The following is a 27966-nucleotide window of genomic DNA, read 5'->3' on the forward strand; positions in this document are numbered from 1 at the left end:
TTGATGGCATGTATTTTTTTCTTCTGTAGCTGTGAAAGATATATTTCATAGGGTTGGATGTGGCTTCTTAATAAATGTGAAAACTGCTTTCTTTTGCGCTCACACAGACCGCAATACCAGCAAGCTGTGAAGTATAAGCTGCAAGTAGGGGCTCATGTACAGAATAGTGCCAGTGCTTACTTGAATAACCCTAGCTGCCTAAACAGCTTTTGTGGAGTTGGTATGGTCCCTGCTGAGGAGTACAGTAAGAAAAGAAGGTGTATGGTATTGACTGTAAACTGTTTTAATGTTCTGTCTGCTTTGCTGTAGGTAATAATGCAGTGAGAGCAATAATACAAGCCAATAGCACATGGAAAAAATAATGGGAACTTATTACAGATAAATTTAATAGCACATTTCATGCTTTGCGTTCTGTAATCAGTCCAACACTAAAATACATTAATTAAACACCAGTTTCCCACAAAACTCAGGAACTTGTTAGCAGCCTTTAAAATATTGATACCATTATTCAGGTTGCTCGTAGTCCAGCGTGGATCAGCATTTGGCAGCCATGTCAAGCTGTGGTTACTCAAATTGATGAACTTGGTGGACTGGCAGTGGGAAGGGGAACATGCCCCATGGCTGTGGGCTGACTGCTACATTCCTTCACTGAGCTTGTAGCAATTAAAGCATGCTGAAGAACAGTGTCTCCTTCGACTGCATGGTAACTATTCAGTCTTTGGGCATCTGTGGCTTTGTCCATCAAATGCTATGCTTTTGTGGTCTTTTGAAGAGCTCCTTGGCCCCAAGCAAGGGAAACAAAACATTACCTGGTCTAGCAGAGCAGGAGTGTTTAGGTGAGAGGCATGCTGTTATTCAGAAAACATAATCTGGTTTTGATAGCCTTTGTCTAGATCGATACCAAACGGGAACTGAACGTACAGATAACAATATTCACTAAATGTTTAATCAAGAAAATATCCAGCAAAAACAAATCTCAAGCCATAATAGTAGGATGTTTTTCTTGGGTTTGTTTGCTTCAGTTTTTTCCTTCTTTTTTTTTTCTTTTAATGTAATTCATTAACGGTTTTGAAGAACCAGGATCATTACCTGTCTATACAGTGTGTGGGCATATCATGTCCTGTGTCATTGTGAGATTTCAGGCACTTTTTGTAAAGGTTATATGTATTACATAGTTAAAGGTACTTTTGACATTTAATGTAGGAGCATCCCAGAGGGATGACTAAGTTCTCATGCAGTCAGTGGAAAGGGGGAGCTGCCTCTAAAGGGCATCTGACTTAGATGACTAAAATAACCTGATGTAATGCTACCTGTTAAAATCTCACTGACTCTAAATGATATCATGCTTGTCTACAACTTCTGTAGGGTCCTCTCCTTCCTATTTTGTCATTAGCTTTTGTTCGGGTTTATGAAAATCTCTCATATTTATCTTTGGACAGAAAATGCTTTCTTTTGCCTTCAGCTTGTTTTCATATAATCTATTTCATACTGGTTTTGTTAATATTGCTGTACTTAAGATACACTCTTTCCTGGGGGCATTGGCTGTATCTACTTCGAAGTAGTATTTTGCATATAATCGTACTGAATTGCATTTGTATCTGCCAAACAAAATTCATGATTCTGTGTAGTTGTTGTCTTGTAACTACTCATTTCATTCTTCATTATGAAACTTTTGGTAATGTAACTGGCAGCCTGTAATCAGCTGGAGTGCTGGGATTTTGAAGTGCTGGGGGTGTGAGAAACAATCTGTGAAGCCATAGCGCAGGCTGGCATGTTTTGCTGATTGTGATAGGATCACAGGATGGCAAAAGGTTAAGGAGGTGGACATGGAGCAGCCATATGGAATGTAGGTAAACTGGTTATTTTTGGAAGTGATACTCAGTCAAAATTCATAAATGTGTAGCACCAGGAACAACCTCAGGAATTAAAACAGCAGATTACGTAATACCAAAGTAGCAATAATTTAGTCAGATAGGAGCTGGGTAACCAGGCATGAGTTTACAGATGAGATATGAAGAAGGAGAAAGCTTACCCTCCATGTGCCACCAGGCCATTGTAGGGAGTGCCTCCATGGTCTCTGTGCTGCCTCTCTTCTCTAGCCCATCCTGTGGGTGGCAGGCATTTATATAGCTTAATACATACCAAGAGATTGAGTAAAGACATAACCGCGTTGTTTTACTTTCAGTTCATCAAATGATGCCTTTAAATTTCTTCAAGGTCAGGTGGAGTCACCTTTTAGGAAGGTGTGCTTTTCTCAGAAGCTGGTGTTTTGACTCCAAAAGATTAATCTGGGTAGTTTCTTTTTGCCTTGTGTGTTTTGCAGGCCGTCAGATTATGTACAGCTGAGTGTTCTCACCTAGTCTTAAACTCTAATTTTAAAATGATCAAATTAAATTATCTTTATCATTTTTTTTTCATTTAAGAGATAGAAATGTTTGGTTAAATTGAATGGTCCCGTGGCATTTCTGAGGCTGTATGTGCTCATGCACTCATGAAGTTTTACAAAGAGCCAAGGCAGGCATACAGAGATGGCGGATGCTTTATTAAGAGGTGAATTGTAGCACAGAAGAACAGAGAGCTGGGCCAGGGCCTTCTTCAGCAGGACAGACTGGCCCCCATTGGTTCCCAAAGAGTACCCCATGTAAAATTAATCTGCAAGTATATTAGCATATGAATATTACAGCTTATGAACCAATACACTGGCTGAATAATTTTCCATAACTAATGCCGACACGTTGAATGGTTTTTGATACTCCTGTAAAAAAACCTACTTCTGAAATGTGATTTTATCAAATAGTTGGTATATTATTAGATCAATGAAGTCAGTTACACATTCCAAACATAATGGTATGTAAATTAAACTAAAAGTTAATTTTACATTTTCCCTGAGCAATGAAACCATGTCCTGATGGGTATTAAATTTTAATTTTCTTTTGGTTGATCATATTATATTTCCTTTCTTCTGTTACTTCCCGTAAACAGTATAATTTCGTAGTGCTGACAGCCTATATAGTAAATACCACAGCGAAACGAGGGGATCTGTATTATTCTGTATATACTGAGAAATCTCTTTGGTTAATGTGCGTTCAATAAAGTTAAAGAAGCAAATGTTATTAAACCAGAGGAAAAGCACAATGAAAGTTATTCATGTTCTTTCCTTTGCTAGTGTTATGCAAATACCACATTTTTTTCTTTCCTTTAAAAATACAGGTTTTTTTGCAGTAAGACAGGAGGGGAAAAACTACAGCATAAAAGTGCAATAGCAATAAAGATATTTGCTTCAGCGCAGACTCAAATGATGAGAGAACGGATTTCTTTTTTGGGGCAGTGGAGAGAGAGTATTCAATGCTGTTCTCTGTTTTCAATTAAACAACAGCATTAAAGATAAAATAAAAGTTTAAGAATTAATAATTTTTTCCTTCCTCAGCCAAATGTCCTCGCACATTTTCAAAGTGATGTATCTGGAGGAGGAATTTTAAAAATGACCGGCTGGTGGTTTTGCCTCTGTTTCACAGAACTGCAAGCTTGGCCTTCTTAATGAGCTACGTAATGAATCAAATTCGAAAAACCACTTATGGGGCCTTTACCTAGAGATCTTTCAGTCCACTTTGCCTCACAGGAGCGTTGGTCTGGATGGAAAGTTCCTGTGCCCTTGTCAGCGGGTGGTTGGTGTCTGGGGAGCCTTAGCTAGTTGCCTGGTTTGTGCCTGTGCTGTATGGCTACATTATCACCCCAGTGCTGTCAACCGCCTTCTGGCCGGAAGGTCCAAACCCAGCGGCTGTCTGCCTCCAGAGGAGCATCACTAGGTTGTGCTTGTGGTGCCCATAAGATCTAACGAGCCAAATAGTGTCTGTGTGTGAGCTTTGTTGAGAAAGATTATTGGCCTGGTTGGTTGCCTCCAGGACAGCAGTCCTTCCCCCCTGTTTCTTGCACAGGGCTGCCTCTTCCCTTCCTCCACTCTAGCTGTTTTCGCAGAGCTGTAGCCCGTGACAGTGCGTTGTTACAGCCCTGGCCGCTGCCATCGTGCTGGGCCCCGGTGGCGGTGGCTGTGGCTGTCCCTCCCTGCTTCAGCTCCACCTCAGGGCAGAGGTGTCTGGCGCCAAGCCGTGGGCCGCGCAGCAGGCCTTGGTCTCGGGGTGGCCATGGTGCACGTATGGCCTGCCAGAGGTGAAGCTGCTGTCCCCTTGCTGGTGGCATCCCCTTGCTGGTGTCCCCTTGCTGGCAGGGGTCGGCTGTCTCCCGCCCTGTTGCAGCATGCCTCGCTCCCTCCAAACCCCCTGCATTTCAGGCACCAGCCGAGGAGCTGTCACCTCCCCTGTCAGAAACTGGGCTGGGCACAACGCTCCCCCCCCCCCCCCCCCCCCCGTGTGCATCATGTCCCCCGTGTACTTGTAGGTGCCACTACTTACTGTTTGGGAGAATCTTTCTAGGATTAAAAAAAAATAAAAAATCTAAGAACTCTGTACGTCTAATAAATCAATCCAGATTTTATCCATGCTCCACCCCACAGAGCACCTCAAAATACTTTATTAACTTCAAGCCATCATTACAAATTCTGTTTGTGTTAGCCACTGTAATTGGGGAAATCTTAAGGTACAGGAGGGCTTTTCTCTTTTGAAAATAAGAGAAGGGATGGGTGTCCAGACTGATTTTATCATTAGCACTGCCTCACATCTTTACCCGCTGAATCACTGCGACAGCAACCTAATAGATAGTAATATGTATTTCCAAGTGTCAAGGCTTCTCATTTAAAGCTTAACTTAGTTTTAAATCCCTCTGGAAAGGGAAGGCCTTTAAAATACTTAATAAATTCTAATCTTAATCATATTCATCATTATTAAAATTTGAAATAGGTTGAAATACTTAAGGTAAGTGAAATGAAAAAAACTAATAAAGGGCATGAAACACACTGGAGAAATAGAAGAATAATTACTAAAGATTAAGAAATCTAAAATAACCAAACATGAAAAAGCCTTCATCTCCAATAAGCATTTATTTAAAAGTTTTGCAATAGCTTAATAATATAAAAGGAGATTTTAAAAATGAATTGAATGTTAAGTGCAGCAGAGTGGCAAGAAATATTTAAATACATTAAAACTTAAACTAGTCCTGTCTTTGAGCTTCAAGCATGATTTAGGCCTTGTCAGTTCTTGAGAGCATTGCTTCATCTGTCAGCAAGGATGCAACACTACTATTGTTGTTGCTATTAATAATAATTATCATTGTGGTAGTAGTACTTTTCATAATAAGTAGTGCCTAGGAGTAACAGGGTATTGTGGCTGAAGAGATCAGCTTGCTCAGTCTTGTACGGGCAGAACAAAAAGATTTTTTTCTTCCAAAGAATGTGTAATCTAAACATGAAAGGAAGGACCTCTTAAAATACTTGGTTTTAATTAAAAATTATAAAGATGCAATCACAATGTTGGGCTTTTATTGTAACCTTTTTTTGCCCACTAGTGAGTGAGAGATGCCTTGCTGTGAGTATTGCCTGACTATTGGAACATATTTGAGAAATGTTTTTCAAGAGCTGTAGAGACCTCTAAGTCGGGCAGAGAAATATCATACCCCAGGAATTTAGGGAACTTGATTTTTTGTGTGGTGCAGTGCATTAGGGGTTTTTGAATGGTGTACTTCACAATGTAATCTGTGGGAGAAAATGGAATTAAATATTTTTAAAAATAAATCTAGTAATTTTATCTTTATTTTAGGGATTACTTACCTTGACCATGCCGGTTCAGCACTTTTCCCAGAGAGTCTACTTAAAGCTTTTACTGATGACCTCAGAAACAACATTTATGGTAAGCACAAAACAGAGTTCCTGTTAGTCATCTCAAGTTTCCATCTAAATAGATCAAAACTGTGTCTCTCAAGTTGCTGGAAGAGTACTTCTGTGAGTTTTTTAACACTGCTATTAAGTAGTTGGAAGACCAGTGATTTTGCAAAGGAGTCATAGCCCATTTGTGCCACCCCTGGCTTTGTTCTTTGGTGGCCATGGACGTGTCTGTGTTGGTGAAGAAGAAAAATCAAAGGGAGCATGACTGTTGTCCAGGGGTTATGGCATCATGCTGGGGATAAACAAATACAATGGAATGCTGAGCACTGTTTGTTCAGTGGTTTTTGGTGGTTTTTTTCCCCCTCCACACATATATAATTTCATATGCAAGGACCAGAATTCAGAACCGCTCTCCTCAGTGAGAGTCATTACAGGAAGCTTATACTGTGGCTTGGTATATTAATTTTATTTAGAAGAAAGCTTAGCTCCAAAATCTCAAGTTAATTTAGGCAGGGAATAGGTACTGTACCTCTCCCAGATGATTAGACATAGATGCCCACTCAGAAAAAAGGATGTGTATTACCAAAGCAATCTTGTGCATAAGAATGTGAGTAAAAGTAGCTACAGAATTATGCAATATTTGGGTGGAGATGTAGCTATTGCAGCTGTTGATGTGGGCACTTCAGCACCACCTCTAAGTATTTTGTCCCAAGATCCTCTACTTAAACCTTTCATCTCTTTCCAACATTATTATCTAGCTGAGAACCACACACTGAATGCAATTTTATACAAAGGCAGCAACATCCATTTTTTATGAAATATTGGTTTTGTGTGAGACAAGTTATATTACTGACTCATGCTCAACCAGAAAAAAAATATACTGTAGTGTGATCTATATATGCTGTGAGTAGTCCCACTGAAGTAATCAAAATTTCTTATTGTGTGTTACTATTTGTGGGCTTTGTGTCCTTTTTGCTAGTTTGTGCCTTTCTTGTGCTCCCTGATCATGGAGCAAAGTGATTCCTCGCTTGGGAACTTGGTACCACTGCTTTGAAAGAAAACTGTTCACTCAAGCCCTGGCACACTTGTGCTTATCACTTGGGTGAGCCACTTGAGAGTCCTGGGTAGTTTTCATTTTTAATGTGCCATTGTACATGTCATTTCCCCTTCTCTTTTTTCCTGAATGCTGGTGAAGCCAGGATCCAGAATGTGAATTTGAGTTCCTCTACAAAATAGATGTTATTTGTGATAGGTATAGGTTTCTTTGCTGTTATAACAAGATACATTGATTTGATTACATTCAAAATCTCCTATTCAAGTGCATGTCAGGGATATTAAAATTAATGTTCTGTCACTGTAGCCATTGTAGAGTGAAATATATGCACTCTGATCTTAGTTATTTCAAACAACATTGGGCTCAACCCTTATTATAAGTACCATCTGTGGCAGAAAAAAATTTAGTTTTTTAATCAGTTGAGCGCTTGCGAATAGAAATAGTAGTGCTGCCAGTCTGGAGCAGATTTGCATAGTGCCTATAATGGTGTGGGAGAACAAATTGTATCTTTTTTACTACTGCTTTTGTCTAAAATGATAACCCGAGCTCTAGTATGGTCAAATCTCCTTTTTTTCATTTACATCTCTGATACTCTGAGGGCAGTAACTGTTATATAAAAAGAGTTCATTTAACAGATACAGATGTGAGTGAAGAGGGAGTTTGACTTACAACTTTTTTTATTTTCTTGGTGATAATACACAGGCCGAAAGAACTGCAGTTTAGCTGTTGCATGTGTAAATGAGGGAAATCAGTGTAAGTAAGAGTAATTCTCACTTCTAAATTGAGAGTATTTGAATTGGAAATTACAGAAATGCAACATCAGGGATGAAAAATCCAAGTATTAGTCTTGGGTTTGAACTCTAAATTCAATATTCTTTTCAACACCTCACTCAGTAACTTTCAGCAGGGTGATTTTGAAATTTTAAGAAGAGAGTAGCTAATGTTGCAGCCTAGTGAAAAAAAGATGTATTAATTAGCAATTTTTTTCTTGTTCTCTTTCCAAACTCTGTAGGCATGTTCTTTAAGCATTTACTAATAGGAAAGTGTGTTGTGCCTGTGTGGATACTGCTGTAGTCATTTTTGCTCAAGAAGATAAATTCATGCCCTTCTTTATGTGCTGTCTTAATTGTTAATGCATGCTTGTGCTGAGCTGTGCTAAGGTGGCTACTTATTTTGTAATAAAATTTATATTTTCATGAGCTATTTGAATTTCAGACACTAAAAAACCAGAGTTAGTCCTGGTTTCCAATCATGAATGTCTATCATCTCCAGATTCTTTCTCTTCTAAATCGCTTCTCAGCTAGTGCGCGAATATTTTTGTGAATGTGCATTCTGTCTGTAGTTCTTCCTAATATGTTTGTGCATATGCAGTTGCTTTTTCTTTTTAAGGGAACTGCCTAAGTATTAGTAAGAGTAAATGATCCAGCTGACGTTTCAGGGTCTGCCATAATTGCTTTCTTCTGCTGCATGTCCCTTCTCTCGACTAACTTTTCTAAGGAACTTCAGAGCATAGCTCTGTGAAGCATATTCTGTGAAGTATACGTTAAATCTTTCTTTGTCATCTTTTCAAGCTGGCTTGGTGTAATACTTTCCTAAAAGAAAAAATTAATAGGAAAATTATGAATAATTATTAACTTCAGTATCTCTGTTGTCTCCTAGGCAACCCTCATAGTCAGAATATCAGCAGCAAGTTGACATATGACACAATCGAGCATGTCCGATACAGGTAGAATAATCTTTCTTTCAGATGTTGTATGATGCACTTAATAGTTTTCATTTTTATTAGGCCTGTGCTGTTTTGATGACTTTGATGTGATGTCATTTTCTGAAGTCATCTGTCATTAGATCTAAAGAAAATGACATCACTTTTAAAACACAAGGTACTTGGGACAGTCAAGTATTCGGCAAAGTCAGTTCTTTTTTCTCCAAGATGCACCAATTCTCAAAGTCCTGTAGTTAAATTAGTGTTGTAATATTAGTCCACAGTTTTAATTAAATTACAGAACTTGGAATCTCAAAAGCGATTATTAGTAAGATGGTGTGGTAAGATACTAAGGTGGAACTAAGTGTAAGGACATGGTTAAAATTCAAATGAAATTAAATGGGGCATAATGGCTTGTGAGAATGTATAAAAAGCTTATGGGAATATGTACCTTGTTTTACAGCAGGTACTTACTTCTGTTGGAGTAATAAAATACCTTTTAAAGTAGTTTTAGTGTAATTTTTAAGAGCAAAAAAGAAAAAGAAGAGGTAAAATAGAGTGTTGGGGCTTCTGGGTACAGGCAAGAAAGTGAACTGAATCTCTAAATAAGGAATCCCCCTGAAAGTTGAGGATACAGTGTGCTGAAAGCACACTTCTTGCCATTAGTTTACACCATGAAGAAATATACAACTTAGGTACTTCATTATTAGTTTTAGGGGGTTGTTTTAGGTAACTCTTAATATTTTATAAAATATGTCTTTATTGAAATATATGTATGCTATGAGTTTATTTACCTGCCTAAAGGCACTCTTTGTGCAAGAAAAGAATTGTCATGGATTCCTCTTTGTTTTATCATCTTCCTTAAAAGCAAAGATTTCTCCGAAACATGCCACAGAATTCAGGTCAATAGTAATGGAAGTATAGTATTGTAATGTTCATAGCTGTAATGAAGAAAATCTACCTTACATCTTTCTGCTGCTTTTATAAGGGTGTGAAAAACCAAGATTTCTAGCTGGAAGATGCTACTGGCTATAACCTGTTGCCACCCCACTCCACCTTGCCACCAGCTTTCTGGAGAAAGTATTTAATTTTGCTTCTTCCACAACTGTCTCTTATGCTGTGCAGGTTGACAACCTGTTAATGCAGGACCAAATGAAATGAAAGAGACAATCTATGAGGAATAGCTGTTTCCAAAAGCAGACACTTATAGCCAGGTACAGCAATACCACAGCCCTGCAGAGTCTCCTGAGCATACCTGTGTGCTCACATTCAGTGTTAGCATTCTGGTTTCCATTTACTCTTGGTGATATTTCAATGTTGCCATTTCGCCATTCTTCTTATGAAGGCACAGTAGAAAGTGTAGCTGTTTCTAGAATAACTACTATTGTACTCTGTGTTCTTCATTGTTAGGGAGTAAGGAAATAGACTTTCACTGTGTACCATATAGATTACTTTAAAAGAGCTGATATCTTCAGTCTGTTTTATTTTGGATCGTGCTTTAAAAAAGCGTGAGAGTTTTATAAGAGCAGGATACGAAATGCCAAGGATCATACCAGTTTTTGTATTGGGTTTTGGGTTGAGGATTAGGTGTTTTTTTTCTTTTTGGAAAAAAAACGCAAACCTCTGCATCCAAGTGAACATTTTCAGTATTTTACCTAAAAGAATTTGTCATCTATCCCTACAGAAATTCAGCCATTATTCTCCAATAAAATTTTAAAAAGCATAATCATTAAAGAGGCATAGTCATAAAAATTCAGGAAGAAAGTGCCCCAAAACCAGTCAGTAAGTCAGCTACCTGAAAGGCAATAAAAGTATGTTAAAATCTATACTACCATGCCATTGCAGCTAATCAGAATAAGCAATATGACAAGAAAGGGAGACAGGCAGCTCTGTCGTGCGTCACAGGTCATAGACTGGATTTCCTCAGTGAAAGGATATAATTCTGCTTGTGGCACATGGCTGCAGCTAGAAGTATGGCTTTTTTTCAGTGTTTGGCTCCAAGACAATATGATTAAAAAAACCCCAAACAAACAACATTTGATTTTCTGATGAGATGACACAAACAAGTAATTAAAAACAAACAAAAAGCTTAATTTATATTTGTCAATATTGGTGATAGCAGCACCAGAATAGACCTTTCTAAAATGGCAATGTACACTGTTCCACAGTACAAAGCTGTATGACTTGGTTTTGCCTTCATATTTGTTTGTCAGACAGAAACCATTCTTAGAACATAGATTTGCAAGAAAGTAACAAATGATTAAATATTTAAGTCAATGGAGGTTTTCTATGATTTACAAAATTACAATAATCAAAACGGCTTACCTTGACCGACTCAAACACAGTAAGAGTAAAAATAACTATTTGAATCTTAAAAACGTTGCTTCTCTTTACTTGAAATGAATTGCTGAGGTATTTTTAACATTGTGTGTATCCCCACATTAACCATGAGTAATGCTGAGAAGAGAAAGCAAGAACTGTAATAAACCTTACCAAAATGTATTAAATGTATGCATCAAGAAATCATAGATCTTTTTTTGTGATTTTGCTTACAGATGTATGGAAATGTCATTGCTCCACTTCCATACAGCTAAAGAACATGAGTGCAGTATCTCCTTTTGATGCTGCAGATAATGCAACTCAGAAATTCATTACATTGAGTATTAAATAACGCTTTTCCCATATACAAGCATTTTAAAATACTAGCTTTCTGAATATTTTAAAACATTGTCCTTGTAGCTCTTACACTTCCAATATCAAATAGAGCAGCAGTGTTTTCTAACCAGACCCAGACTGAAGTTTTGGTGTTGTTTCCGTTTTTGGTGTGTTTAAGATATACAGAAGGATACATTTTCATTTAAACACAGTGTTGTTGAATTTAATAGAGTTTTGATGTTCATCCTTGAACTTTCAGGTTCTATAAAATGTTAAACTTAAGCATATTTGGGAATTCAAATATACAGTAAAAAAGCAAGAAATTTCAGCTAAGATTTCAGCACCAGGCATCTCCTAGACTGGGGCAACATATATATTACAGAATTTTCTCACTGAAGCTAAAAGGATTTGGCGCTGAGCTAAATGGGATCATGTTTAAATATAGAACCAAAATGTGTATTTCCATAAAGGCCTCTCTCAAAATATGCCATCTAAGTGAACTATAAGAGGAGAATAATCTCTGTGGCCTGAGCAAACGAATGAAAAAAAGTGTAGCAGGCGTGCACAAAATGAATGTAAATAGCTTAGTATTTTTTTAAAAATGTTTGCTTCTGTGGTGAAACACATAGGTGGTACTGTATTTTGCTAAGGAAGCATTCTTATAAATGCTGTTTATAATTTAATTTACGTTGTATTTGTAGAGAACATTTCTTGATAGCAAGATAGAGCTTTGCGTTCCTTCTATAAGCATCGTACCTTGCTTATGAAATAAGTTTCCATTCCAAGTCTTCTTTTATAATTACCATGTTCTGAAATAGTGCTATGTACAAGATAAGAATTTTTTCTTTATTCTCAGGTTTTAAGCAGTTCTGTGTCTGAAAAAGTAATGTTAGAGCTGATACATACATGAAAATTGGTTGACCTTTCCTACACAGTAAGAAATAGTAGATACAGTATCTGCTTAGTATTGATTTGTCCTTTGCAAAGGTCATCGATGGGAGATTGTAGCGATGAGTGACATCTGAACACTGCATCCTCTTCTCCTTAATGGTACCTATCAACTTGAAAATCTTGTTTCGAAACTAGGATGGTTCAGCTCTTTTGCATGCTTGTTTTATAGCACCATTTGCAAATGCTGCTTTTCCTGATCCTGCTGCTCAGAAGGGCAAGTCTGAAATACCAGTCAGTGAAGTCTAGCAAAAGGAGACAGTGCTCACTGGGGTGACTCTGTATATGGCAAATGGGAGAAACATTAGAAGATAATTATGATAGATAATTATGTTGGGTTTTTTTTTTTTTAAGAGCTTGATAATAGGCAAGAGGGGTGATCTTTTTCCTCATGGTTCATGAAATTATTTTACGTAGACTTGCAATGAAACAATTCTAGTGTGCCCACAGTGAGCTGGCTGATATCCTGACCGTGCTCTATTATATGCTGAGTAACAACAGAGCAACGGCTTTGGTGCAGATGCTTCTTGTTTTCTCCTTGGCCATACCTAGCCTTTTATGCAGCTGTGGAAACCTATTTTTTTTTCTTCTTAGCACTAAAAAAAAAAGCTAGCGGGATGGATAGTAAACTTAAAATGCAGACAAAGGACTCAATTTTACAAACAGTTGTTTCTGTGAGTCACTCAATTAATTTTGGTGGCTTTACTCTTTGCAGTCCTCTGCAGGGTAGTGAAAAGCTTCTGGACAGCGTAACAGTACTGTTATTTTTGAATGAGTTAGGAGACTGTTTTAAGAACCAATGAAATTAGTCTGGTTTACTTTGGAACTTTGCTCCTGGACTTTCTTCTCAGTTTTAATACATTCATTAACCATTAACTTGATAAACTGAAGCTTTAGAAAGGATTTTGCTAATACTGTCTGTTACTTTTCTGATAGTCAGCTTTATATTTTATGGTTTGTATGAAGAGATTGCAGTAAATAAAACTTGTATGTTCATGGTCATGCTCTTTAAGTAATCTTTGTTGCAAAGACAGCCAAATCTGGAATGCTTCGTTTATTGAAATAAATAAATATTTCAGTAAAATAAATCAAAATCTGGAGGTGAAGATTGCTAGTTTATGAACACAAAGGATGAACTGCTCCTGGGCAATTCTGAGTTTAATTTGTATGAGTAGTTACAGGGTGTTTTGCAAAGAACTCTGAAAAAGGGTGGGTATGACTTTTGATTTTTTTCCTTCCCAATTCAGAAAAAAACCCCTCAGGAATCTGGTTTTATAATGTGGCTGTGACAAAGAAGCAAGGGAGAATAAGTTTAAAAGTGATCTTGCTGTGCCATTGCTCTCTAAATAATGTTCACAGTAGGGAGAGTGGTACAGGTTTATTTGGATTCAGGCCACCATGTTAGTTCATGATTTTGAATGCCCACAGCCTTGCTGCCTCCTCAGCTGCTTTTTTGGCAGGGGCCTGGTGGCCTCTATGTCCACAGGGATGCCTGTGAGAGGACACTTGATCTGATGAATGAGATATTCCCATTGGAACAAAATACATTGATAAAAATAGTGAAATTTCCCCAATGCAAATTCCATTTCTCCCTTCTTTTCGTCTTATAGTTTATATTTCTTTCCCTTACTAGGCTGTACAATACTTGTAGAAGCAATGCAGTGTTCCACCCTCTTCTGGATTTGCAGTTGCTTCCTAAGAAACAGAGTATTCTGTGACACCAGTCTGTGACTTTTCTGCTAACACTTGTTGCCCTAGCTGTTTAGTGAGTAGTAACAGACCTGTCTAGCTGTTGGGACACTAGCAGTTCCTTTGGTAGCTCCAGGGGAATTTGACAACTTCATTACTGGCCTAGATGATTATTTGTATTTTAAATAAGGCTTTTGGAAGGCTGGATGTTTAGCAAAAAAATAATTTCTTCCATCCCCTGTGTGCACCTGTTGTGCTTGACAACTTTATTTTGACTTTCTGTTTCTCAGCGTAAGTTATGTAGAGTTGAAAAGGTGCTCCATTTCCTTCAACTCAAGAAAATTTGAATGCCATCCTGAGTTATGTTGTCCAAAATTCAGCTGATAATTTTTTCTCATGTCTATTTCTTTTGAAGACTGCAGACATTTTAATCTGAAACTTACTCAGTGATCCTCTACAGGGAAGTACATGACTGATGAAATTTTAACCTATGCTGTTTATATCTTATGGTATATTTAATATCATAGCCCTGTTAAATATGAATTTGTCTATGTTTTAGAAGCACAGAGGTAATTTATTACTGCACCTTTTTAAGTAGTCTCTAATAATCTTTCTGTGAAGTTAGAAAACCCAGTATTGAGCTCCATTTTGAATCATATTCATTTCATTTGTAAAGCGATCTGAATACTTCATTTGTTGCTATAATTAAGCTGTTGAAGAGACACTACAGCATTCCCAAGGACTTCCCTGGTGCCATCTCTGTCTCAATGAATCTGAAATTCCTGGTTTGACTTCTGCTGAAAAGCAGAGCTTTTTGCAGTCATCCCTATATTTGCTAATCACCTTACTGCAGTTCTAACGAGCAGACTTGAGTCCTTAAACAATAATAATTTACATTATGAGTCTTTTTCCCCTGTCCACAAGCATGTTAATTCTGACTCTACTTACTGCTCTGTTTCCTCAGCTCTTTGGTACTGTTTTTGTTGCACACACTTCATGATCCTGTCTTGATTTTTAGCACTTCAAACATGGGTATCTGCTGAAATGGTTTTACAATAAAGTCCACCCATGTGAATAGCTATTAGTGTTTGTAATTTTTTGTCATTATGAACAGGGGCTAGCTAGTTCATGGCATATTATTTACATTCTGAATATATATATTTTTTTCTAAACTACTGGTAAACTTCTAATCTCCTGAATATAGTGATGTATTCAGGAACTTCCATCATTTATTCTCCAGAAACAGGTACGATCTGCAAGCAGTGGTACCTTTGGGGGGCAGGTGACTGAAGTGTTTGAGTGATTTCATTACTTTTTTTTTCTCTGAGTTGTGATGTAGCCTGAGAATTATCTTCTATCCCTGTTCCATCAAGTGTAACTGCGGCTGCCTTCTCATTTCTTGTAATGCCATTGGCTTTTATGCGTTGTTCCAGACTTATCTGTAGCTCATCCAGTCTTACAGACAGAGCAAACACATCTGCTTTGCCAAACAATGGCACATGCCTTCAGCTTTCTCTCTGTCTAATGAGCAGGGTAATTACAGCACCCACGCTAGATGCTGTAGTCCTAATGTTGGGGGTTTTTTTTCTGTTTTGCTGCCCTCTGTAACCAGCTGTCTTGCTGAAATTCTCAGTTAATATCCCATGTCTGTTAGTGGTTGTTGCCTTGTTTTCTGCCTTCAGCACTGAGAACCCACTTGGCTACAGGCAGAGGCCAGATCACTGTGTTCCTTAAATATATAATGGCTCGTTACTGGGGTCATTGCTGCTCTGCTGAAAATTTGAATTTCTCTGTGGCAGAAAGCAGGGCAGCTGCACAGCTTCCAGGCTGCCCGGATGACGTGTTAAACACTAGAGGAAGCAGAGCCCGAAGCAGTGTTGAGCAGAAGAAACTGAGAACAGGGAGTATGGAAGGATCAGTGGTGACTGGCAATGGGTAATGACGTGGTGCAAACTGGCCACCTTAGCCCAAGCAAGGGTGAAGTGAGACTGTGAGGTCCCAGTAAGTGTTTTAGGCTGCCAGGTTTCAGGAGAACCAGGTCATAAACATCCCTGGTATGGTTCAAGGGAATGCACGTGACCTTCAGGGTTTTTGTGTCTCATCTCCTGCTATTTACAGGGCACTTTTCATCTACTATTGATGATCGTTCCCCACTGGGAGGGCTAGAAAACACTCTTCTGCTGGCTTATGAGAAGCCAGTGTCCTTTTTGTTTCTGCACCAAATTTTTCAGTTGCCTATAGGCTTTTTTTGTCTTTTCTAGCAATAACCCCTTCTGATGCATTTATGTGGAGGTGACCTGTACCATTGTCCTGTTTACATAAGTTGAACAAGACCAGATTCTAATTCCAAGATCTACTTTTCATCCCCCACCCCAATCTCATTGCTTCTGCCTCTGGGTTTCTTCTGGATTGCCTTAATCTTTCTGAAATGTGTAGCCAAAACAGAATAAGTCCTGCAGTATGGCAATCAAGAGTATGGTAGTTGAGATAGAATAAACAATTCTTTAGATGGCATGTGACCTGGTCAAATATTCTGAGTGCTAGGAGAAGGCAAAAAGTATTGTAAAACTAATGAAATGTCATGGCTGTTTCAGATGAACAGAGGAAACCTACAGACAATGGATTTCCAGGATGAAAGAAAGCACATCTTTGTGGAGATTCTTCTAGAATGTAATAAATTTGTTAGAAGATGATTAGAAGATGAGTTTTCTTCTTTGTTTTTGTTCTGAAATTTCATGCTAGGCTAAAAATGATAATGTGGTCCATAAACTGGTTGGTACTGAAAACGAGTGGAGGAAAAATGAAAGAAGACTGAGATTTTGTACAGAAATGTATTGTGTAGGAAACCACATTAACTTGAAGGAGAGAAAATTAAAACTTGATCATTTTGAGCATCTATATTTTTGAAGGTAAATGCACTAGCTTTCATTGGTAGTTTGAAAATCTGCAGCAAATAAGTGCCTAAAACTAAGACAGACCTTTGTAGTACCTGCTGGCAATACTAGTGAGTTCCATTCTAACTTGCTCTATTTTCCTTTTGTTTCTCTGCTTATTTTTTTTATTCAAATTTCTCACCTGTTTTAAACTTTATTTCTAATACAAAGGTTTTAAGCAAAGATGGTGTCCTTGAAATTAAACATGAAATTAAACATGAAATTAAACAACCATGATACAGGTCAGGTAACCAAATTTGCCTAAGCCAAAATAGGTAGGAGCAGTGCGTCTCCTCCCTCCCACTTGGCTGACATAGCTGCTCAGAGGAAAGACGGAGGCCTCCAATTTTCCAGTGGCACTTCTCAGCTGTCATGAGTGGCTATCTCAGTAAATGGGATGCTGTTGCTTCTTTTCAAGTCTCCCTCTTTCTCCTTTGGGTGGGAGAAAGTTTGACCATGTGCCAGCCTTACAGAGCACAGTCTGGGGCATATGTATTGTCTGAAGGCAGAGCACAAGGGTAAATTTACGTCAGTCAGTGACAAATCCTTGCTGTGTGGGATATAGTCCAGTAATGAGTATAATATTCTACTTGGTTTGTGAGAGGAAAATAAAATAACATGTTTATGGGCATAGATACAGGCAAGAAAGTTCTGTAGTTTTCCAACATGTTCAGCCATACTTGTGGAAATATAAAATCAAGCATACATAATATATCTACAGTAGCAGGTCCAATACAAAAGGCTTCATCTGAAAAAGCGTAGAACATTCACAAGTCACTCCAAGTTTATCTGACCTTGTTTGCCTATTTAAACATACAAATGGGATAGGATCGCTATAGCAAATAGTACTGGCATTTAGCATTTGTAATGAACTTCAGAATGAGTTTGATGAAGTATGCTTTTAGTATAAATTGGAGTTAAGCTGCACTGCCAAAATGTGATATTATAGGTGGTATTCTTAACAATGAAGTGCAAATGAAAATCTGCCTGCTTTTAATTAAATAAGCACACACTCCACTGAGTTTTGGAAATTTAATTCTCTTAATCTGGTCTCAGGCCCTGAACAGCTATTGTAATTTGAAAGATAGTGCTGATGTGTTTCAAGACTGTTTGTTCTTAACAAAATACTTATGTTTTTTTCTTTTGTAAATTTGGGGCCCTTTTGATTTCTTCAGGTGTTTTTTCTATTGTGTGAAAAGGATCTAAGATAACCTTCTTCCTGGTTGTGGCCCATGAACGTCAGAGCTGTAAGCACGAGTATCAATGAAAGGGCTAAAGCATCTGGATTTTGGCGTTTCTGCTAAGGGATTGTTGGTTGTGGTTGTCCCCTGTGGACAGTGCAGTGAGGCATGCTGCTGTACCCGACACAGGCATGCCTGGCACATCAGAGCCATCACAGGCCTTTCAACTGGGAAGGGATTGACCACAAATTCTTGCTGGGAAGGTGCCCTGCCATTTTTAAACTGCACGGCCTTGATAAGACACGAGAAGGCCAGGTAGCTGAAGATGTTCCTATGGACAGGTCAAGGTTTGGAGGAGAGAGATTCTTCTGACAGAGAGTTACCTACTAGCCATAATAAATTTCCAAATACCAATGTTAATTACTTCATTCTCAGTGTTGTGACAAGATTTGCACAACTTATTGAATAGAGTGGAAATAAGGAAAAATAACTGTCAATATACATGTAATACTGTATTTTGAGTTATGTGCCTTTTAAGAGAAATTAATATATGCTTCATCCTTTTCCACTCTAATTTCATTATCATATAATTCAAGTTTCTACAAACTAAACCAAAGGTGGGTATGAAGTCATTTAAGAATGAGAAGTACAATTTTATTTGGAAAGGGTACATGATACGAAGTAAGGTCTAGTTAATTAGCTAGTATGTAAAAAACGATGTTTATTGAGTTTGGTATAGTCAAATGTTTTGATGACGGGTTTTGCATACAAACTGCATTCAAGTAATTTTAGAACCATATGTAAGAGGTGGCAATCTTTTTGAAAATGCTTGTATGTGGCTTATATGTTTTTGAGTCGTCTCAGTTTTATTTTCACATCCTAAAGTATTTTTGACCTCCATTATGAGTAATCTAAAAACAATGGCATATAACATTTTCGATGTCACTTGCTGAGCTTTCATTTTCAAGTCTAATTGAGGTTTACATGCAATGAATTTGAGCTCTCAAATCACTTAAGCCATTACCATAGCAGAAGCATTCTGCCTTTAGGGTGTACTTGTATTTCTACATTAGCAGAATTGTGTTTTGTACCTGTACAGTGAAATTCCCTGTATCAAACTCAGACAAGAGAAATGGAAACGAAATCTTCTCTTTTTGCTCCCTCTTTCTACATGGGAGAGTTTTGCTGGTGTGGCTGTATTGATTTGTTATCATATACCTGACCAGTGTAGCAGCTATGGCAGTAGAATTAAGTAAATATGGAATTAGGCATTTGGGGAAACTACATTCAACATAACTTTTCAAGAAAACAGAGTTATAGTGTGCAGTTAACAGCTTAATGGACCTTTGCCTCTTCTAGCAGCTCATTCTAAATGAGACAGATTGCTTGGCAATGTTTAATAAAAAGTTTGATTACATACAGTGTAAAATGAAGACTTTAAAATTAAGCATGTTCAGAAGTAATTTCTCTCAAGCGCATGGGTTGCTAGAAAAAGAGCGTGCGTGAACTTGATAACTTAGAATATAATTACCGAGGTGCAAAACATATTGTAAGTCATTTAAAAATTGTGAATGGCAGCTCTGTGGGAAGGTTCAATCACAGCAAAATATAAATGTTGCTAAACTTGTTTTTACAACCACAGTGAAAGAAATCACCCTAGTGATTTATTCCGTGTAGCATGCATATCAGTGCCACTTCCTAAAAGAAAAGAAAACCCAGGAAAATATTATTTGGTGAAAAGAGGCCAGCAGACATATCTTTCATTAAACCTGATGTGGCAAAGCTTTGAAGACAGCTTTTAAGGAAGCCATGAGAGGAGTTGTGACATAAATCATGTTCTACTGGCTTTGGTCATGTGCTGCTACTCTCTCTCATGGCCTCCTTCCACACCCCTTCTGCAGGTTCATGCTTGGTGCTGGAGCCAGCAGCCTGGAGCTGCTGACAGTCATTTCAAGTTCAGGCACTGGATGTGGTGCTGAAGCAGCTGGAAACACACAGATGCACTCATTGCCAGCTGTGGCAGAGATGGGTAGTTTTTGGCACGCAGAAGAGCAGGCAAACGGAGGTGGTCAAAACCACTGCTGCCAGACTCACAGCAGCTCATAATAATGGCTGTAGCATGTGGCGTGGCTAAGGTCCTTGCTAGGCTGGTGTTGTGTCTCTGAAAGTGGGTATGTAAAGTGCCACGTACTCTCCTGGAATGTGTCTTTCTGTCAGGGCTCTGAGCAGATGCTCAAATTGCTTGAGACTTGTGCTGACTTGTGGAGCTGGGGCTAAGAAGTCCAGTATCGCTCGCTAGAGAACAGCTTTCAGAAGGTTTTGTATCTGACACATAGTTCTTAACCTGTCTTGTGCATTATTCCTGCTGTTAATGGTGTGGAGGGAGTTGTGGTAGATGGCTGTCCGCTGTATGCAACTTTTATGCTTTTGGGTCTAGCACAAGCGTGTTGCCCAGGAAAAGCTACTGATACAGTGTAAAGAAGAAAATGAGAATCTTAAATTCTTCCTAGCAAATCATGAGAAGATTATTACTGTGTTATGCAACATTTTAGGTTCTGTTAGACCTATTAGAAAATGAATACACATTCCTCTGGTGCATTGGTAGGCACGCTGGTGCTGAACTTTCTGAACCTACAGTGTTTATAGTTTGATAAGCACAATCTGTTACATGCTAATGGTATTATATTTGCTTATTTATGTAGGTAATTTTAAATGGAGCCTCTCACCATTGTACTAGGTGCTTTGCAGAAAAATTAAAAACATAAATTACATAAACTACCTGTAGTGGGTACAGTAAACTAGTGCTGCTGATAAAAATGACCACCAAAGCACATAGCTGAGTTACGTGAAATAAAACTGAAAACAAAGAAAGGGATGCAAGTCAGGAGAGGAGAACTAGAGGTCTGTGGGTCTGTGTACTCTCTTCTAGGTCCCAGCAGCAGTTTGTGTCTGGCCAAAATGGTTAATGACCTGGAAATAGGTTTCTAGTAAATTTAATCATGTATTTTCTACACTTCTTGCATAGATGTTTCTTCTCTTTTCCTTAGCCACTCTGCTCTAGATGTTTGCTCACAGGTTTATCTGCTGATTTAATAACAATGCAAAGGGATTATTATGTTTTCCTTCTGCTACTGTGGGTAGGTGATATGGCTACAGTTTTGCAAGGCAGAGCAGCATTGCATACAGAACACTACTTTTGTGCTCTTTTGTACCTGTGTAGTGCCCATGATTTGGCTAGAAGGCTGGTAATGTGAAGGGAAAATAACCCTCCAAATTCAAATCTGTGGGTAATAGGCTACTGAGAAGGAAAACATTTAGTCTTTACATATGTAATTAGTATTTCTGTGGAGCAGACTCAGATGAAAGGCCCTAAAATCATCTGGAAAGCTCAGAGGGCTCTTACACTGTTATGTGGCTGCCATGATTTTGTTTTTACTGGTTATATTTTTCTCCACTCCCCTAACTGACCCTTTAAACCCAAATTTTGGAAGAAATTCTGGTTGAGAAGTTTCTTAGCATTTTTCACAGCTTTTTGCTGCTGAGCCTCAGATTTTAGGACTTCAGACATTCTTTTCTCTCCTCTAGCTTCATTACACAAGACAAGACTGATTTCATATTATTACTATCCAGGGAGGAATTATACTTTAAGGAGAAAAGACTGCCATTCATCACTGTTTTCTGTGATCTTAAATTTTTTCCTGCTTGTTTTCTATCTAAAGGGCTATGTTCTCACTTCATAGGCTGTATTGCTTTTACCGACGTGTTCTAACTCCTCAGCCCCTCTTTCATGATGTCAGTCAGCTGCTTTACATCGAGACATATTTCCCAATTAAAAATAACCATATAAACTTGGTTTTGTCCTGATATTGTCTGTGTAAAATAGATCTTCAAATCAGCCCTGCTGCTTCTGAAGAGCTGCTAGAAGAGCAATAGCCCCTAGCTTGTAGCCAGTTGCCTGCCTTGAAAAGATTTGAAAAGATGCTGTGGGCATCAGAATTGTATAATGGCAGCAGTCTTCTAAAAAATACTCTGTACTGAATAAACTGCTAACTAAGTAATAACAACACAAACCCAAACCCCAAAACAGAATTTAAGAGTTGTGCATTTCTGCCTCTGTGGGACTCTCGTCCTACACCTGGGCTTGTATCTTATGCCTGTGCAGGCTTGGTGCTCTCTTGTGTACCAGAGGAACCAGTTTGCACTGACTGTGAAATTCAGATTGTGAGATTGTGAGTGTTAAAGCCCACAGCTGTGACTTCTGCTCCCAAACGGAAACTTGGCATGGTAGCTGTAAATATTGGGAAATCTGCGGTATCTCCCTTCTCATTTTTGGAAGCTTCTGCATTGACGGCACTAGTGAAAAGTACAGTAGGCTTGTTAGTAGGCTCGAATGGGCATTTTGCTTGACTGCCTGGTCCTTATGTGTGGCTTGACACCTAACAGATGGCATGCTTCATAGCTGCAGCCTGCCTGCTTTCCTCCCCACTGGTGGTACTTACTTGAGTCTATTTCAACTTCAGCTGAGAAACCCAGCATCTGTTTTTCCCTGTACCAGGGGTCTCTGAGACCTCTTCCTGTCAGTCACACTGATTTGAAATTTGACCGCATCCTCAAGAGGAGCCTGAGGTAGAGATGCTACCAGAGGTTGTGTCATGGCATAAAGTTACTCGCCATCCCCTGCAAGAGGCTAAAATTTTTACTGGGGTTTGGCTTTCTCATCCTTTGTGAGTTTCTACTGTGACAGTTTGCTTGTAACAACAGGACAGAGAAGCTGCACCAGCAACAGAGAGTTGAAGATGGATCATCAGAGGGAAGAGAATGCATGAAGTAGAAAAACAAAATGTTGATCTTATATGTCTGTGTCTAGCAGAGGTCCCAAAAATATTTTCTTAAGCAGTCTTTTCTGCCTGATTTGGGCCAACAGTTTGAAACTTCATGTTTTCCCTGAGGATGCTGCTAACCATTGGTCTAGAGCAGGGGTCCTCAGACTTTTTAACCAGGGGGCCGACACGCGGATGCAGTGGCAGGCAGCCATCTGCGGCTGCTTGGTTTCCCCCCCCCCAACCCCCGGCGGGGGGGTTCTGTAAATACCGGGGGGGCGGATTGAGGACCCTGGGGGGCCGTATCTGGCCCACGGGCCGTAGTTTTAGGGCCCCTGGTGTAGAGATTTGGTCCCTAAAATACAGCTTATATCCAATTACTATTAGTTATATGGGAAACAAATACAAAGTGGAGGAAGAAGATAGACGTGCTTTCTCTCTCTTGCTCTCACTTAGGTGGTGTGATACTAAAATTTAAGCTTCCTGGTCTCGGTCTTGCAGACAAGAGAGTTAGAGCGCAGTCACTTGCATAAGAAACACTGGTTCATTTTGTAATGGGGTTTTAGCTATTCTGGGATTTTCTTTTACGTCTCCTAGCATGTTTGGGTTTCTCCTGTGTGAAACAAGGAGAACAAAATCACAAACACTTGTGGATTTGAGAAACCCTGTTCTCTCCAGACCCCTTCCTGTTCAGTATTTGGTTTTGTAGAAAACTTGGAACAATTACCAGTGAAGTTTCCTTACTTTGGTAACTGCAAAGACTCATAATACTGCCAGGAGGATGTACCCCTTGGCAGCTGTTGCAGTATCAGAGTTAGTCTGTTTCCACCTAAGCCACTGGAATTGGTTTGCTGCCAAGCACAGGAAGATGTGCACTGTTGTTCTGGTAAAATATTTTAGTCCCCAGATGTACATAGTATATAAAGCTGTTTTCAATAGCAGATACATAAATTGATACAGTGTCTGCGGTTTTATCCAATGAGAATTGATCCAAAATTGTCTTCCTTTTGTCACAGATTTTGAATTTAATGATCTATATGTAAGCATCTCAGATTAACTGCACAATATAAACGCCATGCAGCTTTGAGCAGAGATGATTGGATGGTAGCAATTGGACTGCTTACATTATTTGATGAAGCTGCAAGTCTGTGTATGTAAATTATGAAGGATCCACATTCTTGAAATGTTCACTTCAGTTTTTATAATCTATTCTATATGAACAAAACTAGAGAGACTGTACTGCTGTAAGTGGCCTCTTAATTTCTTTTAATAACCCATGTGAGACAGTACATTTTTTTTTATATATACCCACTGTAGTTTGGGCATGCTATAAGAATTGGGGTGGGCTATTTAATTTAACTTTTGCACTGAAATCTATGCAGATATTATGCAATAATGGATTGTCTCCCCAACTGCATGGGGATGTGTTGCCAGTACCAAATATATACTAATATCCTTTTCCTCTGGTCTCCTTACCTTTCATATGCTCCATCAACCAAGAAGGGGTTTCTTTATGCAGTAGAGCTGGACCATAAGAGATATTATAAATTATAATAATTAATAATCCTGTTGAAATGGAAATGGCAAAATGACATGACAAATGAATGTGCAACTGTGTGCATTATCTGAAAATACTTTCAATTCCTTGTTCCTGTACAATATTTCACTTGATTTGAGCACAGAAGTAGACAGGGAGTATTTAGCTTTGTGGAGCAGTGCTAGAGTGTCTGGTTAATAATACCTGGAAACTTGCTACCATCTGAAGCATGCCAAAGTCAGTTCTTCTAAGAAGATTATCTGGAAGCCACAAAGAGTTGTGTAGATAGTGCTTGGAGAATCCCGAGTTTTCAAAGAGCATTTTGCAGGGTAACAGGAAGACAGTTCCACCAAAAGCAAGGATATGTTTCTTTCTTCTGCTTACAGAATTCAAAGATAGGGGACTGGAGGAATCCTGTAGGTTTTCAAAAAGCTATTGCTAATTCGTTACTTAATCTCATACAGCTTTGGCATTGTTAGGGTTTGTGTTTCAGTGACTGAAGATTATTTTAGAATCACTATTGCCAAAATTTCTGCTTTTCTTAAATTCACTTATGGTAGAGGATGGGAAGTCCTTGATTCAAATAGCTTAGCATTCCCTTAAAACTCAGTATTTTAAGGTAAGCAGTGACAGAAGAGGGGAGAACCTGGTTTTTCCCGTAGTTTGCTGACAGGCAACTGTGGTACAGGGAAACAGAAAGACTTGCTCAAGAAATTAATATATGAAGTAGATCTGCAGATCTACAAGTTTCACTCAGTAGCTGAGTCTCTAGATGGTGTTTTGTGTTGTATAGGATGTGCATATGCACAAAATTCTCTTTAAGCAAAGACACGTTTGATATACATACCTGCATTACTTCCTTCTCCTCACCTTTCTTGAATTTTTGTTATCCAATTATCACTGGAGAAGCCTTCCAGTGAACAAGGGAGAGACAGGGTCTTCTTCATCCTCTCTTCACTGTAGTTCCTGGACACGTACCATCCTTATTCCCATCCTGTAGCCTGTCAGTATGTCCTCAGAGTTTGTGATTATCCCATTCACACCATCACTTGGGTGGGAGCATCAGCAGAAATCCCATGGGTTTGATACTGCCTTCTGCCTTCCTAAAGACATCTGGGTTGTGTCTTCCTCTGCTGTTCCCTGTTTTTTATATATATATATATAAGGGGTGGGGTGTGAGTGGTGTATGTGTCTGTATATAGATATGTAGATAGGCATAGAAATTGCCAGAGAGCTTGTACAGTGTTGTGTGTTGTTACATATTCGATGCTTCTAATTAATAATAAATTCAGGTGATTTTATTACCAAATTGTTGTGCTAAGTAACTGAAATGCTTAATTCACACTGTATTCGCATAATTTTAAAATATAAAATGCTACAATGAAGACTTCTATCTTCAGACCGTGTCGTCCTGAGGGGGAAAGAATCACTAGGGAAGTAAAGTCTCGATTCCCCTTTCTTTGGGATTTGGAGAGACCAAACCTCCTGGCCAAGATTTCACTTCTCCCCCTAAATCTTGTAAGATTTAAAAACTGAAAGGAAACTCTGTTTGGATCATTTGAAATTATTTGACTTTGACCATTTTTTGTTGTCTTAAAAGTGAACCAGAAGGCTGCAATTTTTCATTCGTGAAAGTCAAAGCATTCCTTACCATCTGCCCAGACAGAAGTTGACCTTGCAGAGTGCTGTGTCTAGATGGAAATAAACGTTCTGTGAACTTCCATAATTCTTCTAGCAGGGAACCAGCCCATTATTTTTTGATTTTTGTATGTACCTTTGTGAGTTTCCAGTGTACAAGTGTGTGCTCATCTCCCATCACCTACCTGAAATGTGAAAGAAATGAATATAAAAGCTTTTGCTTTTTTCCCATTGGAACGTTACAAAATCAGGTTAATTTGAAGCAATTAGATGCCGGGGATGTGTGTGGAAATGGAAAGCTTTTTTTGTCAATTGCTACTGTTGGGAAATTAATTTTTTTGCATGCAACAATCTGATACAATTTGACATAAACTGCTAAAAAAATTATTGATTAAACTGGTCCCATCATTTTGGCACTGTTCATGTACAAGCTGGTCAGTTTAGTTAGCTGATTTTAACTATCACAAGTCGAGATTGGTATCTAAGGTAAGTAGAATGAATCACTTTTTAGGGATGACTAGTGTAGGTTTAGAAGTTAAACTTACGTGAAATTAATCCAGTCCCAGAATCTAAAAAAGATGATATACTGTATTTCTGATGATGCAATTGTATTTATTGAAGAAAATACACATTTTATTAAGTGCCTGGTCCAGAATGTGGTAACTCTTTAATTATGCAGAGCTTCAGTGCAAAAGCAGGATGGTGGGAGAAAGATGATAAGAAAGGAAATTTTTTTTTTTCAATGATAGACAGAAATGGTTGAATCAGGATCAATATTGGCAGCTGTTATTACTGCTGTTATTGTAAAAGTGGCAGAAATAGTCATATTACTATATTGCAGTAACTTGAGTGGAGCAGTGATTTGTGTAAAATAAACTACATCTGAGAAAAGCAGGAAAATGTAACGTCTTCAGTGTGAAGCCCACTTGTGTTTGTGGGAAGTACTCATCCCAAGCACCATTACTGGATCAAATACAGCCAATTCATTGCAGTCAATGAAAACTGTAAGAAGTTGATAAGGCTTACGGTATTTTTTCATGGGGTAGGAGAGGGATAAAACACTGCTGTGTTCTTTGTCACTGTATTTCTTTTTCTTCCAACTGTGGGTCAGTAAGTTTCCTGTGATAGGTATAAACAACTATGATATAGTCAATATCAACAACTATGGTAGGTGTAACTGGAGACAATATGTAGTGTGTATTCTGTTGTTAAAAAAATACAAGATTGGCACATTTTTTAATTTCGAGTCCAACCTTAAAATGGAATAGATTTTGCTCACAAAAAAGCAGGCATGTCAAGGAAGGTGTAAAACTAGAGTTTTGTTCCACTTCACAAACCTACTTAAAGCTTGCTTTTGCAGAGGCTGTGAAATAACAGATTAGTAAGAGACAATATAATTCTCAGTGCAGAGCTGATTTTTTATGTAGCTAGGAAGGAATATATGGCATTGCCATCCATGTCTCTGCTGAGTAAGTGAAAATGAAAAGAGCTGCTATTTGCAGAAGCCTGTGCATTGTTTTTGTCTGTGCTGTAGCCCCTGTAGAGAGAACAAGTGGTGATAGCAGTGTTTCTGTGTGTTTCACAGCCTGTTCTTTAGCTTCTTTTGAACTTACAAATTTTGGGAAAAACTAAAAGTCACTGGAGAAACAAAACTATTTATTGAGAGCGTATTATTAAAAACTTGTATGACTATCAGATACATAGTTATTTTTATACACAGTTCAATATATCTGTGACGCTTTCCCACATGCTAGTTTAGAGAGAGTTTATGACACATTAGAATATTCTTCTCTTGAGAGAATATGCTAGACATTTTTTTTAATAGTGGTGTAAGGTGACACTAAGGAATGTTGTTTTGCAGTCACCTGTGGCTGTACAAGCCATGAAATGGTAAAACTTTTGCCCTGCCTTTCAACAGTGTAAACTGGACTTTAGTGTTAAAATTAAACCAAGAAGTCTGTCTGCTCACTTCTTATTTTCACAAATGCCTTCCTCACTGCAAATCAAGCAAGTAGGTATGAGAAAGAGGAAAGAAA

General features: G+C 38.4%; 1 protein-coding gene across 1 annotated transcript in view; it reads left to right on the plus strand.

The window, feature by feature from the left end:
* Positions 1-27966, plus strand: part of MOCOS (molybdenum cofactor sulfurase) — a 231072-nt gene that overhangs the window by 19801 nt on the left and 183305 nt on the right. Inside the window, exons 2-3 of the mRNA XM_055705183.1 lie at positions 5709-5798; positions 8487-8553. Of these exons, the coding sequence (XP_055561158.1) occupies positions 5709-5798; positions 8487-8553 (157 nt within the window). The remainder of the gene's footprint in view (positions 1-5708; positions 5799-8486; positions 8554-27966) is intronic.

The sequence above is a fragment of the Falco cherrug genome, chromosome 3 (assembly GCF_023634085.1).
Source record: "Falco cherrug isolate bFalChe1 chromosome 3, bFalChe1.pri, whole genome shotgun sequence".
Lineage (NCBI taxonomy): Eukaryota > Metazoa > Chordata > Aves > Falconiformes > Falconidae > Falco > Falco cherrug.